Source organism: Plasmodium knowlesi (assembly GCF_000006355.2).
Source record: "Plasmodium knowlesi strain H genome assembly, chromosome: 8".
NCBI classification, from domain to species: Eukaryota; Apicomplexa; class Aconoidasida; order Haemosporida; family Plasmodiidae; genus Plasmodium; species Plasmodium knowlesi.
This window is the reverse complement of record NC_011909.2, coordinates 1,861,878-1,879,758: the sequence shown is the minus strand read 5'-3', so window position 1 is coordinate 1,879,758 and position 17,881 is coordinate 1,861,878. Positions and strand designations below refer to the sequence as shown.

The 17,881-nt window shown below is 29.5% G+C and overlaps 3 protein-coding genes across 3 annotated transcripts; 1 reads left to right on the top strand and 2 right to left on the bottom strand.

The window, feature by feature from the left end:
• Positions 1-4,861: 4,861 nt before the first annotated feature.
• Positions 4,862-5,858, top strand: PKNH_0841200 (Plasmodium exported protein, unknown function; the record flags this gene model as incomplete). Its single annotated transcript, XM_039114028.1, has 2 exons — positions 4,862-4,951; positions 5,091-5,858. The coding sequence occupies 2 exons, from the start codon at positions 4,862-4,864 to the stop codon at positions 5,856-5,858; spliced, it is 858 nt and encodes a 285-aa protein (XP_038969659.1).
• A 4,229-nt stretch (positions 5,859-10,087) lies between these two features.
• PKNH_0841100 (Plasmodium exported protein (PHIST), unknown function) lies at positions 10,088-11,180 on the bottom strand (the record flags this gene model as incomplete). The annotated part of the gene is made up of 2 exons (XM_002258992.1): positions 10,088-10,819; positions 10,980-11,180. The coding sequence occupies 2 exons, from the start codon at positions 11,178-11,180 to the stop codon at positions 10,088-10,090; spliced, it is 933 nt and encodes a 310-aa protein (XP_002259028.1).
• A 3,962-nt stretch (positions 11,181-15,142) lies between these two features.
• Positions 15,143-16,097, bottom strand: PKNH_0841000 (Plasmodium exported protein, unknown function; the record flags this gene model as incomplete). The annotated part of the gene is made up of 2 exons (XM_002258991.1): positions 15,143-15,814; positions 15,984-16,097. The coding sequence occupies 2 exons, from the start codon at positions 16,095-16,097 to the stop codon at positions 15,143-15,145; spliced, it is 786 nt and encodes a 261-aa protein (XP_002259027.1).
• Between the last annotated feature and the right edge of the window lie 1,784 nt (positions 16,098-17,881).

The window sequence follows — 17,881 nt, the reverse complement described above, 5'->3', positions numbered from 1 at the left end:
TGTATTTTACAGTTTTAGATGAAAACTGCATTAAATGTGCGAACGCAGTTTTAAATGTCAACCAATTAAAATGATAACTGCGTAAAATGTTAACAACGTTTTAGATGAAAAACTGCATTAAATGTGCAAACACAAGTAAATGTGAACACCGTTAAATGGGAATCAGTTAAAATAATAACTCCGTAAAAAAGTGTATGCACAGTTTTAGATGAAAACTGCATTGAATGTGCAAACACAGTTTTAAATGTGAACCAGTTAAAATGATAACTGCGTAAAAAAGTGTATGCACAGTTTTAAATAACTCCGTAAAAAAGTGTATGCACAGTTTTAAATAACTCCGTAAAAAAGTGTATGCACAGTTTTAGATGAAAACTTCGTAAAAAAAAAATGTACGAACACAATTAAATGTGAACACAATTAAATGTGAACCAGTTAAATGTAAACCCGTTAAATGTAAACCAGTTAAATGTAAACCAGTTAAAATGATAACTCTGTAAAAAAATGTATTGCACAGTTTTAGATGATAAACTGCATTAAATGTGCAAACACAATTAAATGGGAACTAGTTAAATGTGAACCATTTAAAATGATAACTGCGTGAAAAAGTGTATGCACCGTTTTAGATGAAAACTGCATTAAATGTGCGAACACAGTTTTAAATGTAAACCATTTAAATGTCAACTAATTAAATGTGAACCAGTTAAATGTGAACCAGTTAAATGTGAACCAGTTAAATGTCAACCAGTTAAATGTTAACCAGTTAAATGTCAACCAGTTAAAATAATAACTCCGTAAAAAAGTGTTTGCACAGTTTTATGTCGATTGTACAACGCGTATCGCGCAAACGACACACACCGTGCAGCAGAAAAGTGCAAACGAGATACGGCACATCTGTTGCTGTTCCGCGAACTGCCACGGATATTTTCATGTGCTCACAAAGGCAAATTTACATGAAAAAAAAAAAAATGTGGCGACAAATGAAATTGTGCAAAGGAGAAAAAAATAATCTGCCCTACTAACAAATTTATCACAAAGAAAAAAAAAATTGCTGTCAAAAAAAAAAAAAATATATCGTGATTTAATAACAAATTTATCACAAAGAAAAAAATTGCTGTCAAAGGAAAAATATATATATCGTATTTTAATAATTTGTCCAAAATGTAAAAAAAAAAAAGGGAGTGTGTCGAAAAAAAATAAAGTTGTCACAAAGAAAAAAAATATATCGTTAAAAAAAATTTTATCACAGAAAATTAGCCAGGAGATAAAAAAAAAAAAAAAAAAAAATAATAGTCACAAAAAAAAAAAAGAAGAAATTGTAATTACAAAAAAAATTGTTGTCACAGAAAAAATATATTAGCCAAACAAAAAAAAAAAAAAAAAGTTTTGCATGGCGTGGTAGCATATTCGCCTTGCGAAGCATGCACAAGTGCAAAGGAAAGGTGTGTAATGAATAACCCACCTCCTTCTTTTTTTTTTCCCACCTCCTTCTTTTTTTTTTCCCACCTCCTTCTTTTTTTTTTCCCACCTCCTTCTTCTTTTTTTTGTTGCAAAAATACGAAGAAGAGAAACGTGCGAAACGGCTTGCACCGCGCCCGCACGCACGCACATACGGTGCAAGTATTCATTTTGATATATTTTTCGAATTTCGCAAAAAAAAATTATCAAACAGCCAATTACGGCCGAAGAAAGGAAATTTTGTTTGCAGGACTATTCCGTCCTATTTTACATGGAACCGCTTTTTTTTCTTTTTTTTTCTCCCCCGCTGCTTGTAGTTATGCGGATCCCATAAATTCCTCCACGATGATTTGAAGAAAATCGACTTTATCCATTAATGGCGGTGACCCATAGTTTTGTTCTTCGTTCTTGCACTCATTTAATGCCTCCAAGTGAACATGAATAATAGTTTTTTCGCTTATTCCTTTTAAGATATGTTTTTTTGCTCGCTGCCTTTTCGCACTAAATAGAGGATGGCGTCTTCTAACCATATAATACTGAGAAGGTGCATAAGATATGGTTAGAGCGCCTTTTTCCATATGTTCTTCCAAAGGGGGAGGACTCCTCGGTATTTGTGGCGCACGTCGGGAACGTCGTTTTTGCCGACCAGAAAATCCAAAATACTGCAACAGAAAGGACAAGAAAAAAAAAAAAAAAATAGAAGATGGCAACAAGGATGTCCCCAAGGAAAGGGAGTTATCTGAGTGTGACTAATTAAACTGGATAATCATGTATTCCCTTCCTAGGAAGGCAAAAATGTTCGCATTGGGGAAACAGCAGATTCCCGAAATCAACGCATAGGTAAAAGAAAGTGACCAATATTACATTATTACGAAAAGTGTATAAAGAAAAAAAGTGATGACATGAATAACTATGAAACGTGGACACTCATAAAAAAAGAGGAACAAATATAATAAACAGTGTGCATTTCCATACTTCCAATGGTTCCGGATGAATGGAAAGAAAAATATTTACAAAAAAAAGAGAAATTTCCTTGGACGACTATATAGGAAAATGTACCAAGAAGGAGAATGCGGAAACGTCTCAAGACACATGTGATATGTACAGAATTCTTTTCGTTTTTTTAAAAGGACAGAAAAAAAAAAAACAATATTCATGTTAAATCGCAAAAGGGTTTATAAACCTCATAGAAGAATCGATAAACAGATAAAACTGCATAAAAGAACGAAGACCATTATGGTCATGGCGTACTTCCAGAAAAAGAACTCCCTTGCCATGTAGGAATACAGCACGGATACATTCATGCTACACTTAAACAGTGTTCATACGAATCCATTAACCGGTTGACGCGGGGGCAAGTTTCACAAATAGAACATATATATAAAAAATTGTGCTAAAGGAATCATGCTATAAAAATAAAAAACATATATACTTGGCAATCGAACAAGATTAATTGAGGGAAATATTAAATAAATTAAAAATAGAAACAAATGAACTATACAGCGATAATGAAATGGAGCAACAACAAGGAAGAAAAGAAAAAAAAAGGAATCTGACAGGTCCTTCGTGTCTTAATCTAATAGGAGATGTACAGAGGGCGGAAAATCCTTCATTCACCATCACATGTACAATTCACTCGATAGAGAAGCAGATGAAACATATGTTACATATTATGGGTAACGAATAGGAAAATACAAAATGTCTAATTAGCAATATGTAATTTGTAATGATCCCTCTAAAATATAACCAAGTGGAGTTTAAATTATTCGTCCTCCTAAATATTCATTATACGCAAAATCCAAAACTCTTACACTCATAAAGCGAGAATATATTGCGGCAAAGTTTTTTTATTTAATTATAACCATGGTGTACGTGATGCTATACTTTCCTGTACCTGATAAATTAACTCCCCCTCCTTCGTCATATAAAACGGATGAAAAAAAAAAAATGAAATTACAGAAAAGCGATAATCCCAACTCGATGCAGTTGTATAAAAATTAAGAGAGGTCCATGTACCACCTACTCCAGAGACCTCACTGTAGAAATCATATTTCCGTATAAAAACCTTCCCCCCCCCAAGAAGGGAAGAAACCATTACTTGATGGGTACGAAAAAAAAAGAATGAAAACATATATATAGGAACCACAAAATGGGTAGAACCGAACTTGGTCCACTACTTATATAATGTCAGCCTGCAGAGTAACGTGGTAATTATAAAACTCTGTATCATTCATTCGCAAACGTAAATAAAATCTATACCCCTTCGTAAAGGTATATATATGTATATATATGCTTCATATGGAAGAATATGGATGCATTGGTTAATGTAATATTGAAGCAGGGCACTCTTAATGGGATCGAAAAAATAAAATAAAATAAAATAAGCGATCCAATAACGCTAAATTCTGAAACATTTCTAATGTGTTTAGCTAATCAACTATTTCTGACACAAATATGTTAAGCGTTAATAATGCAAAAATATTTGTCGTATTTAAATAATATTCTAAAATTGTTAATTTTCTCTTTTTCTTCTTTTCAGTCTTTAGGAATAATATTTTTCTTCATTCTAATTGAAAAAAATGTATAACTAAATATGACATTAAAATTTTGATCCACCTTAAACGTAAAAAAAGGAATAAAAAATACATTTCCATTCCGCTAGCTTATTTTTTACATACATGTAAATATATATATATATATTCATATACAATAGAATAGTGCATTTTTTTTTATTTGTCCCAGAGCTATTGTTACTCTATTTTTGTATTTTATTTTTATTTTTTTTTTTTTATCAACCCATATCATCTAAAATTAGTAAAACAAATTCGTAAATATGAAATTCGTACGCATATATTTATGAGTTATTATATGTATATAGTGATTTTTTTTTATACCCCTTCCGTGTTTTATTCATTCCTTCAATAATATATTGCCATTTAAAATTAATCACACATTCGCTTTGTGTACTTGCGCGATAACGATAAACGATTTTTAATTTTCGCAAAACATAATTGTAATAAAATTATCTTCATTTTAATTTAATTTTTAACTTTGATTTTAATTTAAATTTTAGTTTGTAGTTTTTTTTTTTTTTTTTTTTTTTTTTTTTTTTTTTTGAAACATTGTAATTAAATGATTACGAAGGAATTCATGTACGCAAAAATGTACATTTTTTACGCATTTTAACATAACATATAAATATTGGAACTTCGCGCTTTTCCATGCCCTTTTAAGTGAAGAACACTCGAAAAAAAAGTATTAAAAAGTTTTTAAAAGTGCCAAGCGATAAGTAAAAAACACCGCGCACTTGTAATGCTGAGTATTACAGAAGGGAAAATTCATTATATAGGAAGCTAAATAAATAATTTTTCAATTACTATAATGACTTAAAAACATTAGATTATCAATGAAAGAAAGGACTTACAGTAAATCACACTTCCTTATTATTACTCTTACCCTTACCCTTTTCATATCGACCTCGAAGCACATATATGATGTAAGGAAATATGAAAATTAAATTTAATGATGCATTATCCCTATTGCTCTCTTTTGTATTTTCATTTATAGAGAAATATTATGTTTATTCTGCTAATATACATATATTTGCTTAACTCTTTTAATTCCCCTTTTTTTAGTCACTCGTAACTGCTAATACATGGGACAAAAGAACGCACCCTCAAAATAGCACGTTACACACAGCACATGGTAGAATATTAAAGGGTGATATAGAACCAGAAACACAGCAACGATATAAGGCTCTAAAGGAAAGAATTATAGATCTGCTTGATGAAGATGATGAGTCATTCAGAGATAGACTAAATGCATTAACACACGATGGAATTTTCAGAGAAGAATACGATGAGCTGATGAGTGAGTACACTCTTGAAAAACTGTCGAATGCACTAAAAAGGTATGATGACTTCGAAAAAAGAGTAAATCCCTTTAAAAATAATAAGCGGAAAAAAACGCCTAGAAGTGTAAGCAACAATAATGAGTTGGACAATCAATATGACGAATTCAAATATTACTATGACGGTTATGAAGGAACAGATCGTGCATTCTATTATGTAAATGATTTCCGCAGAAGGCAGAGAGCAAAAAGGCACAATTATCGCCAAGCGTTTAGAAGAAAATCTAAAGTGAAAAAGGATAAAAGGCCAAGAATATTTAAATATTTAAACACAGCTATTTCAAAGATAAAGGCAAAAAGGCCAATTTCTCATGTAGCTTCTTATGACGATAATGAATATGCGCTTAAACCTAATATCAAAAATAGAAGAACAAGGTATCACTTGGAAAATTTAAAATTCCAGCTTTCACTATTTTCTGTAAAATTGTTAAAAGCAATTTTAATTGTACTGTATTACACAACTAACGAAGTTATTGGTTTACTTTTTCCATAGGTATTATTGCAATACCTTTTTTATGACATACAGAAATTGTATAAGCACACAAGTGAATAAATAATACACTTGTTATGCAAAATAAATAAAGATTTCAGTATCTTTATTAGTTATTCAGTAAAAAAAATACTTTCTACGTGAATCTTCAAATTTGACTGTACTGATTTTTCAGAACGCACTTAAATTTTTTTTTGCAAAAGATGAAAATAAAAAAATAAAAAAAATTTGCTTTCCTTACATATTTACAGTAACGGAATTATCATTTTATTTTATATTATTTTTTTTAAAACATTTTTTATTCCGTTATACGTGTACAAAGTCGTCATTGTTTTTGTGCTTTAATGATTGCATATAAACAAGACATAATGTAATCATAAGCAATCTGCTTTCCCACCAAACAAGTCAATGTAACAATTTTTGTTTTTATATTTATAAACTGATTCACGTCGTTAATTAATATTCACTACTATCTTAAACATAAATTAAAATTTCATCCTTTATTTCTTTTTTAATTAGAATAAAGTAGGTATAGTATTATAATATTGTGCATTTTCACCAGGTCTCCCTAACAATTTTCTCCTCTTCTTTTTCCCTTCCTTTCCATTATGGTACCACTTTGCAGCTCACCTTATACCTCATATATCTAATTTTTTGTCCATTTTACAGACTACACAAATTATTCCTACCACATAGTACTTCACAAATTACCCTCAATCCATACATTCCTTTTCTTCATAGCAGACCCTGATATTTTGCTATTGCCACCCTAGACACCGTTATCTTCGTCCTAATAACTGATGCATACTGTTCCATCTTCCTGCATTTCTATATGCATAATGATAACGGTTATTTATTGGATATTTTGCTTTCCCCTTATCCATGACAAGAGTACGTTTCCTCATAAATTTCATAAACACAACTCTAATAATGCTTACTCTTCTTCTCCTCTATGAAAAGAATTTAGCTAGTTTCTCTATCTCCACTTGAGGCCATTCATTCTTAAATGTAACGACTGTGGGGGAAATGATAAAAAAGGAGGAAATATATATATGAAGAATTCATTAAAACATGGCAGCAACAAGGATTTAATGAAAAATAATCTTAATGGTGTAAAAAGGGACGATGTGCCAATTGTAAGAGTGAGAACGCTGTTTATTTGTGTATGGCATGAACCATGTCTCTACACGCATAAAGCTATCTTGTACCTCTATAACTTAAAAATCCTTGACTGTGCATACAAATCATTCTCTAATCATAATCCACTATATCCTTATTCTTGATTGGTATATATTTTTACACCAAATGTTATCTTCAAATTGCATTCCACATGTTTTTCAGTGCACATCCACTTGCACTTAAACTGTCATTATTCTTTTTTATCCATAAACCTTATTATAAGTATATGCTGTACTTCTAATTCCTGAAATTCTTTTACTAATCAGTGGGCTTGAATATTTGGTGCATCCCTTCTTACATCGCCTTCTTTCCATAGTTTCCTTCTTTTATGCTAATTTCGAATACAAGCACATATTGCTAAAGTCTACGTTATTAAAAATGCTATCTATAAAGGAATGTATTTTTCAGCCATAATTCTTTAATATATATATTTTTTTTCTTTTTTTGGTGTATAATTTGTATGATATATTTGTTGTATGTACCATTGCTTAATTCGCTATAATTCCTTCCTGCCATCACGAAGATTTTGTCTAGACAAATCCTCTACACAAAGTCACTTCTCCTGAAGAAAGATTAGGCCATTTTAATTTTTATACAAACCATTATGTCACAAAAATGATGTTACCTACTTTCCTTGTCCTATGAGTAGCAAACATTGAAAAGTTATTTCCAGATAAAGGTTCACATTATCTTTCTCTACACACTTATGTGTAAATTTGGGAATTCACGAATTGCCATATCCATAGTTTCTAATCCGTTACCATTTCCTACCTTACTTTCACATAAATGATTAGTAACCCCTTTTAAATGTCCTAACTATTCCGGTAAAAATATTCCTAGCAAGCATCATGTTCAGGGTAACTATGCAAAGTTGGATAGTAATTTTCAAATAGAACGCCATACTCAATTATTATGCCAAATGAAAAAATATAACCGTATTGCTTGAACAGGCCTCCTATCTGGTATATCCTTGCCTAAAATGAACATGTGTTATTTATGTTTCCACCTTACAAATAAATTTTACTCACAATTGGTGTTCATTCTTTTGTTCAGAGGTGTCATTGTCGTGATCCTCACGAAATTGTGTACAGTGTGTCATGGAACATAAGCCAAATAAAAATCGAATAACTCCACAAAAAATTTTATCCATTTTATTGAATCATTAAATATTCCATATACTTTCTTCCTATTGGCACGGTGCTCAATCAAAATATAATATCCACATCATTAAACCAATTCGTGGTTTCCATGTTAAAATGTTGCTACGCAGAAGGCATGAAATGGAAGAACGTATTTTCATGAAGCGCACGTGAGGTAGCACTTAAATATTCATTATTTAGTGGAAATTTAAACCTCCATATAATATTAAAAAAAAAAAAAAAAGGATCACACAGAAAAAGAGTGAATTTATTCTGAATTTATCACTGACACATATTTGGAGAAGGACGAAGTCTTCATGCGCCTTCAGAAAAAGGAAATGTCAATAGTTAAAGCGGAAAATAAGCCATACCTAAAATATATTCCAGTTTGTATTCTGAACTTCAATACATAATATTGGCAAATCATTGTTTTCTGATAATAGGAAAAATGATATATTAGGCGCTATTACACACTTCGTTAAAAGGACCGGTTACCCCACCGCCGATGCGAAATATTCCCTTTTGTTGTATATTGAACTGATGTAAAAAAACAAACAAACATCCTCCTATTTGAATCTATTTTTTGGGGACCAAATGATAACTCCCTGTAAGCGATCCTGCGCAGGCTAGGCACAAAATTCCCCTTTCTTCACCATGATTCATAAGCATAAAAAATGGAAAACAGTTGAAGAAATAAAAATTACAGAAGTAAAATGAAATATTACCAAAATTAAAAGTAAGAGAACAGATGCATTCATATTGGGAATAAAATGAGCGCTAATTTTTTTCATTCTTATTCTTCCTTTTCCTTATTTCAACTGGAAACATCAGTTAATCTAGCATCGACTGGGGTAAGAAAACTTACACCATAGAGGAGAAGTAAATAGTTTTTCCTGAAAGAAACATCTTAACTAATAATCACTCAAAATATTCTAGTGGCGTCATATAAACTATTCGATTATAATGATTCCTCTTAACAACCCCGTGAAATTTTATTTGAAAGACAGTGTAACGAAATTTCTTCTAATAGTATTAGGAAACGTCCACTTCTACTGTTTGGTGGAAATGGAAAACTGTTTATATTGAAAAAAGAAAAAACTATCCAAATGATGATAAAAAGAAAGATCAAATTAAATAATTTTTCTCATCTGCTACATAATTATGCGTCTTAAGCTTCAACTATATAACCCTTCTGTCTAAAAACAACTTCTATCACCCCGCAATATGACAAAAAAAAAAAAAAAAAAAAAATTCTTAATAATATCAAGATACAAAATCATCATTCTATACTGTTCTAACTGCAATCGATAAATGATGTAGAGAAATGTACAATTCTTGTAATTATGTTAATTTGTAGAAAAAAAAAAATTAAATTCAAATAAATTATATACTAAGGTGATATTACAAATGTATGTGTGTATATCAATAGACTTATTTAGAATTATCGTGTTTGTTGGCCAAAAGGTAACATTTTTGTAATATTACCACTAGGACAAATTAAGTTTTTTCACCTAGTAAGAAGTAAAATTTTATTCAAAAGAAAAGAATAGGGAAAAAGAAGCTGAAAAGAAGGGGTAAAGTGAAAAGATAAGAAACAAATATGAAAGATACCTTATTCTATCAAATAAATTGTGCATAGCTATAAAACATAAATTTACGCAAAAAAAAATATAAAATAAAATAAAAAATAAGAGGGATGTATACATCTGTACAATTTTATTTTATATGAAGAATCATCACAAAAAAATATTGTGAATATATCCATAACCACAATGGTGGCATTTACAATACTTGTTCAAACTGTTATTATTAGAAAATCACATTTCTGAATTGTCACCATTTCAAAACTTTCATTTTTTCGCTGGTGTCTTATTAGGTGCCACTTTATTTTTTTGTGCCACTCGCTCTTTTAGGTCACTCTACAATTTCATATTCTGCTGGCCCTATAATTATATCTTTAACAAATGGTTTTCCTGACATTCTTTCATAAAAGGTTTTTTCCCATTCATCCCAAAATTGCTCCCTTAGATTTTCCTGTTCATTTTGATACTTAATAACACAATCTTTATAATCCTCGGGTGATTTATCTTTTCTGTTGAAAATATCATAAATGTTATCATTATAAATAGATTCTATAGTTTTTGCTCTGTGCGTATAGTCAGCTTGAGCCTCCTCGTAAAGGCTATCTGATAATTCAATACTGTAATTACATATAATTGCTGTTTCTCTGCGAAGTCTTGACAATTGCATATGAAAAATTTCCATCTCATTTTTCTCTTTCCTGAGAACATGCCACCACGTACCAAGAGCATATAATTTACTAAAGCAACCTGGTTGTGTTAAATATTTCAGCATTACGTCTATTTCATATTCGTCTAAAATTTTTCCATTCTCAAGACATCGTTCTAGTAATTTTTCCATGTCAAACACTTTCACTTTTCGTGGATATTTCTTTGAATCTAACTTGCCTTCTTTTATATTACTAATGGAAGTCAGAGGTGACACTTTCTTCCATAATACATCTAAAGTAGATAATAGACTTGCCATTGCTCCAGTCTCATCTTTCTTTTTTTCAATTAATTTTCTAGGAAATCTTGCAGTTAATCCAAATTGTGAATTCGTCTTATTCTCAAATGTGCAAGTGTTCTACATAAAAATTCCCAAATTAAATATAAACATGTAAAATGAAATTTTTAAAAAAATTGGAGAAAAACCCTAAAGTCATCCAATAAATGTAGTACATTTTTTCTACTAATACATATAAATACGTGCATTATATACATATATTCATCTTTCTACATCTTACCTGTAATAGTACACAAATAATGGCACCTATGGCGATAACTAAACGCTTGGAAAAAAAAAGGCTTAAGAAATTGCCACCGGCATTAATCCTTTCCCTATTGCTGCATAAATTGTACATGTTCTCGCCAGCATTTTTCTTATTCAAATTTGAAAGTTTCTTTGTAGATAATAAACTGAAACTATTCATCTTATTGAGATTCATGTCTAATGATTATCTTTTAATAAAAAAAAAAAAAAGAATCAGTTATTTCCTTTAATTAAAATTGTTAGAAACTTTCATTTTTTTACACTTTTCTGTTTATTTATAACTAACGGGAAAAAGAAGCAAAGCAGAGGCACAGTAAAGTGAATATCAAATAAAAAATTGTATCTTAGTGTGCATTAAAAATTATTTCATTTGGGAATTTTTCGTTTATATATTATGTAAAATCACAATTGCTTGCTTAAAATTTAACATAAATCGGGAAAAAAGAACACTCGTATAAATTCTTACACAAATAACTTTCGTAAAATTGTTAAAATCACGTTTACCAATGGATCAACAACAAAAAAAAAAAATAATAAATAAATATAAAATTATTTTATCTTATTTATTAATTAAAAAAAAATGTACGTAGCTATATATTTTTTCATAGATCCTTAAAAAAATATGAAACACATGATTCCCAAGGAAAATGAAGAAGAAAATTTAATCTTTTTTGCATACAAATTAAAATTGTAAAAAAAAAAAAAAAGAAGCACAATTCAATGAACAAAATTTTTATTTTATTGTTTTTTTAGTAAAAAAATATGCCCAAATTAAACGAATTTATAAAAAAATTTAACAAAATTTTCCGTTTAAGCCATTGTTATAATGAAACACTGCTTTTTTTTAGTATCAAAATTCCGCTTCACTCTTATATTTTTCCATGTAAGGAGGAAAGATCAATCTTAAAATAATTAAATCTTTCTATTAATTTAATTTTGGTGGAAGGGAAACCTACACAATGTAAAATAATGGGTTCTTATTTCCCCAATGTTACAAAATCCGTACATTTTCGAGAGGTCTCTATTTTTTTTCTTACATATTCGCATTCTCTTGTCGAAGGCCTTTTAACATATTAAAAAACAACAAATGAACAAAAGGTAAATATAAAAACCTGTCCCCTTTTAATGTTAAATAAATGCTATTTTTCCAAATAACTGTAAAATGCACAAATGAATTATGCATTTGCGGCATCATCAAATTTGCTGCTTTCACCCCGTGAGAAAAAGATAAAGCCCTTTGTTTTAATTTACTCTCTTTCATTTTAATTTCCCCTTCTTATTTTAATTTCCTTCTACATTTTAATTTACACCCATTGGTCTCTAATTGCTGATTCTCCATCTCCGTTCCACTAGAATTAGATGGAAATTTTATGAAAATTTTCCAGAGCAAATTTCCAAATGAAATTACGGTGCATAATGATTAAACGTTTTTTTTCTTACAATAAATATCTGCGTACTGTTATACGAAATTTTAAACCTGCAATTGCATGAATGCTGAAATGAGTACCACTGCTAACCCTTTGTGCTACATTAGGACTACCTCCAAACTGACAAAAAACAAAATTTCTTCCAAATTATTCTTTGTGATCCAAACTAACCACCATGATCTTTAGTATTGTAGCCAACTAAGGCTAACTAAACTAATTCCTACTCCATTATTTGCTCTCAAGAATTAACATATTTTACTATGGCAAGGATGGCTCATTTATACCTTGTAGAATATATGCCAACGAAATTTCTTTCCATTTTAATAATTGCAACACAAGTTCTGTTAAGTAATGTGACTCTCCATTCAATAACACTCTAATGCATTTCTCATTTGGTGATCAACACAACAAAGGAATAAAATTCACATATAATAAATGTTCCCTTCTATTTCTTTTTTAAACATGTTTGGTATATTTCTATTCTAAAAAGAATTATATTAAGAACATTTCTTAAAATGATAGAATTATCTAAGCAGAACAATTTTTTTTTTTTTTCTTATTTAGATCACTATATATGCATATTTTACCACAACAAGTATTGTATGTGACACTATATTTTACCCCCTCATAAATATTCCATAGCTTATTTAGGAAAAGGAACAAATAACTAAAATGGATCTGCTAATTAGCTTACCAAATTGGGGTATAATGCAGTGCTTTCTGGAAAAGGATAAATTCTCTACATTATGCGCATTATTCACATTATGTTCGTCCACATTTTAGTTCTAATACGATACCTAACAAAAGGGACGACTGAATGCCTTAGAGTAAGTGAACAAGTTAACATAAAATATGTGCAATCGTGAAAAGTGGGAACGTACAAATGTAAATATACTCCCACAAGTGTGAAATGCAACATTTTTCACCTCACAAAAGGAGGTTTTATTTATTCCGTTTTCACAAGCCTTCAAAATTTTGGCTGCATTTTATGAACTTGGTTCTACAAAATATGTAAAGCTGAGGTTCCTTGCTCTTGAAATTGGCAGAAATAAAAAATACTCAAACATGTGGAAATACATCAATAGGGAACGACTTTTACGAGGTAAAGTAACACATTGAGGGGAAAAAAATGACACTGTTTAATTTTATTCTCTTCACTTCAGTAGATGCTAATATACTACACCCGTTTTTAGGAAATCATCCCTTTAGATTAATTCCCTCTTAAGGCGGAAATGGAAATGTAAGCATTGCTCAAATTGGTCTAAGCGCTTATTGCTTCATGATAATGCTTTCATTTTTGTTTCTTTCCAAAAAAGAATTATTCTCCTTTTTCAAATATTATAGTTTGTCTTAGCCCAGCTACGCATGTGTTGTTTACTCATTCCTATATTTCTCAACGAGCGATTAACTAAGTTACCCACTGGATATTTTGTAAAAATGAAAATGCCCCATTGCTGTGCATTTTACAAAATTTTAAGCACCCTCCAATTAGAAAAAAAAAATCCCATTCAGTAGCTTGAACTTTGTTTTGTCGCCTTTTTCTGCATAAAATGCGCCAATACTATAAAATAGCATTTTATTTTACAACGAATTCGATTTAGTGATAATCTATGTAACTTATTTCATAGTAAATCAGCAAAAGGTTGTAATTTTCCCATTTTGGATTTATCTTTTTACATTTTACTTCTTAAAATTGTTTAATTTAGAAAAAAAAAAAAAGAAGAATTAATGCATAAAATATTACGTTAAAGTATAGAATTAATTATAAAATACAAAAAGGGTTGTACACATTAAATAATAGATATATAAACTAATTAATTCAACTTAACTATATATGCATAAGTGATGACAGCAAAAATTTATCTTAAAAATTGGATATGCACAACGGGAAAAGGAATCTTTGCATGTACATATATAATATGTAAACATGCATATATACATACCAATTTCCATACAAATACAATATATAAATTAAAAGTAGCGTCCTTGAAAAAAAAATTAGCGCTTTATAATAATTAGGCATTGTGATCCTTTAAAGATGGAAAAAAAAAACGACATCAAAAAAAATTTATGCATATACATATACATATACATATACATACATATATATATATATATATATATATAGACTTATATAAGTTTATAGGTACATATGTGCACATATAAGCATATAGGTACATATATATGTATATTTATGCCTGTACGCACACAGATGCACATTGCGGTGTACATGCACGCATATAATCATATAATGGACACATGTGTAGGCTCATGCGCACACACGTATACACACAATACACAAATTACATACACATGGATAACTGGAAGGGGCCCACTATTACGCTTCTACACTTTTACTCCCTAGAATTCGGGACTCAGATTTTAATATACAGAAAATTATGCGAATAAAATATCAATAAATACCATAATTGCATATGTATACTAATATGTTATGCAATATTAGCCAGTACCAAAAAATGTCAGCACAGCCCTAACTACTATATACCAATTTTACAATTTTTTTGAAGAATTCGCACTTTGCTTTTTAGGTGAAGTTGTGGAGATGGAGATCACGTTAAACCTTCATCCTTTAAACCGCTTCTCTACACCTAGATTTCCACTCTTTAAGTGAACAAAATGTCATTAAAAGGGTATGTATATATGCTTCCATTCCCTCTTCACTTCACTTCATTTTTTTTTTTTTTTTCCATTAATTATTATTACTGTTATAGTGCAATTTCACTATTTTGGCCAGGAAATATAGCGCTATAATATGACGGAAATTGCTTATAATAGCTGATATTACGTAGTAAAGAAACATTAAAAAAAAAATTGGAGCCATTTTATTTAAAACGGGCGAACCGAATAACTGCTGTTCCAGTAGAAAGTACTTTAAATAACCTATGATGGAGGTACTTCTATTATCATTACATGGAATTCTCTGTGATTGTCGTTGCCTTGGATAATAAATAGGTTGTATCATTCGGTCTTTATCCGATGCCCCTTCTGGTATGTAATATGACACTACTTCTGGACCTTGACGACTATGATTACCATGAATATGTCCTTCTCTTATATCATAATTCTCATGTGTTCTAATGTCATCATGACCATTGTGATAAGGGTGGCCACGATAGTTCCTTGGAGGAGGATCGTATCTTGGTTCCACCACCTCTGGTTTCATTTCCTCCCTATTATCATTATTGTTATTTTTGTTATTACCCAAGAGGTAATTTACAATTGTGTCTTTTAGTACGTCCATTTCGGGGCCAATAAAACTTCCCCGTTCTGTTAAACATCTGTTTCTGATTCTATTAAGGGATGTACTCTCTTCTGCATTGTAGTAGCTTCCATTATCTTTACCAGACTTATTCAAAAAACACTAAAAAGGGGATGTTATGTGGGAAAGGAAGTATAAAATGGAAAGTATATATATTAAAAAAAAAAAAAAAACGTTTTTTTTCTCTTACATATTATCAATATGTTCTTGCAAATTATGTCTAAAGAAATCTTAATTTTTTTTCACTTTTCTCTATTTTTACAGATCTTACATTATTATTAAAACATTGTAATGTCCAAATCAGAAGGGTAACTAGATAAATATTTCCTAGAATGAGGATTTTCTTTTTTTTTTCTTTACTAAGATATTTCCTTATAGTTGCCATGTTTAAAAACAATGGTTTAACTTTTTTTTTTTTTTTTTTTTTTTTTTTTTTTTTGTCTTTGTATATGACGTCTGATATTGGTATACAGTCACATGAAACTTTCTAATACTCGAAATATATTCCTTTTGTCCAGTTTTCACCTTTGGTCTAATTTTATTTGTTTATACATTCAAGCTGCAGTAAGAATAATGTTCTTCTTTAATATTCCTACTAGCCAGTGTAGTAATAACTATCAAGGAGTAAATATTACATGTAAGTATACATTTACGCAAAAAAAAATACATTCAAAAATATTTCATGCATTTATACCTAGATTCTTCTTATACAAAATATGTTAAAAGTAAAAATTTATATATAAATATATATCTTTCTCTTCACTTATTAACTGTCATATGGAATCAACTATAAAATATGCGAAGAATGCTCATTATATTAGTATATCCATATATATGCAGTAATAATTTGTCATTTTCTTTCCATAAAGATAAGTATACTAATTCACAAAATTGTTAATTATTAATATTTTGTTTCATGGAACAAAGTATTAATAAAATTAGGAAAGTAAATATACATATATGTATATATATATATTTTTTCATTTAGAAAAAAAAAAAGAAAACAGAAAAAAGTTAGCATATTTTTTTTTTTAAACCTAATAAATAGAAAAATGAAACCAGTAAATTTGCGTATAAAATAAATAAAATATAATATATATATATTTTTTTTTTTTTTTTTTTTCTTATTAAAATTATTGCATTTATGATTGATAAAATAACTTTCCAAAAGGAACGAAAGCTTTTTACCAATCCTTCTCTGCCATTATTCCAATTCTTGCTATAAAATTTTTTTTTGTCGCTCCGCAATTTGGGATTCTTAAAATTGCGAGGCGCAAAAAAATATTTCTAAATAATAATTAAAGCAGTAGGAAATAAATTAAATACTACTGCATTAGAATATTTAAATTTATCCATACGCATATAAATATATATATATATATATATATATTTTTTTTTTTTTTTTTTTTTTTTTTTTTTTTTTTGCAATTTTTCATCCTCTATCGATAAATACAACCGTACGCAGCTAAAGTAAAAGGTAATATTTAAGTACGAAATGATAGTAAAAAGGCCATATGCCCATTTATAATTTTTTCTAAGTACAAATATAAAAAATAAAACTACGCAAATATTTTATTTTTATTCTTTTGAATACTGACAAAATCCTATCCACCTATTTATAGGCAATGAACAAAATGTAATGAAGTCACTGAGCGGTATTTTTAGCATAAGCTGTTCACATATATCTATATATACGTACTTACATAATATATATATTGCGTACTCTTATCAAATCACATAAGGGAAACTTATTATATTGGCAATTCTCTGCAAACATGTCTATATGCCATTCCCTCCGTACGATTTCTTCTTAAGTTATTGCAAACGCGCTGGTATCCCTTTTTTTAAAATTGAAGTACCACATAAAGACATTAATAAAATTAGTACATACTATTTTCGCATAAAATACTATGCCATAAAATTTGGGCAGCTATTTAAAAAAAAAAAAAAAAAAACGGTGAACAGTTTGCCAAAACTGTAAGAAATAAAAAGTTATCCATATGTTACAGTGTACCACTTACATTAAATGAACTTCCCTTTCAAAACAGGTTTGTGTACATGTAAATGTACCCTGACTTGATAACGGCTAAAGGATTATTTTATTTTTGTTGTTCTATGGAACTGCCTTTTACACAGGCGTTTTAGTCCTAATTAAGCTATTAACCCATA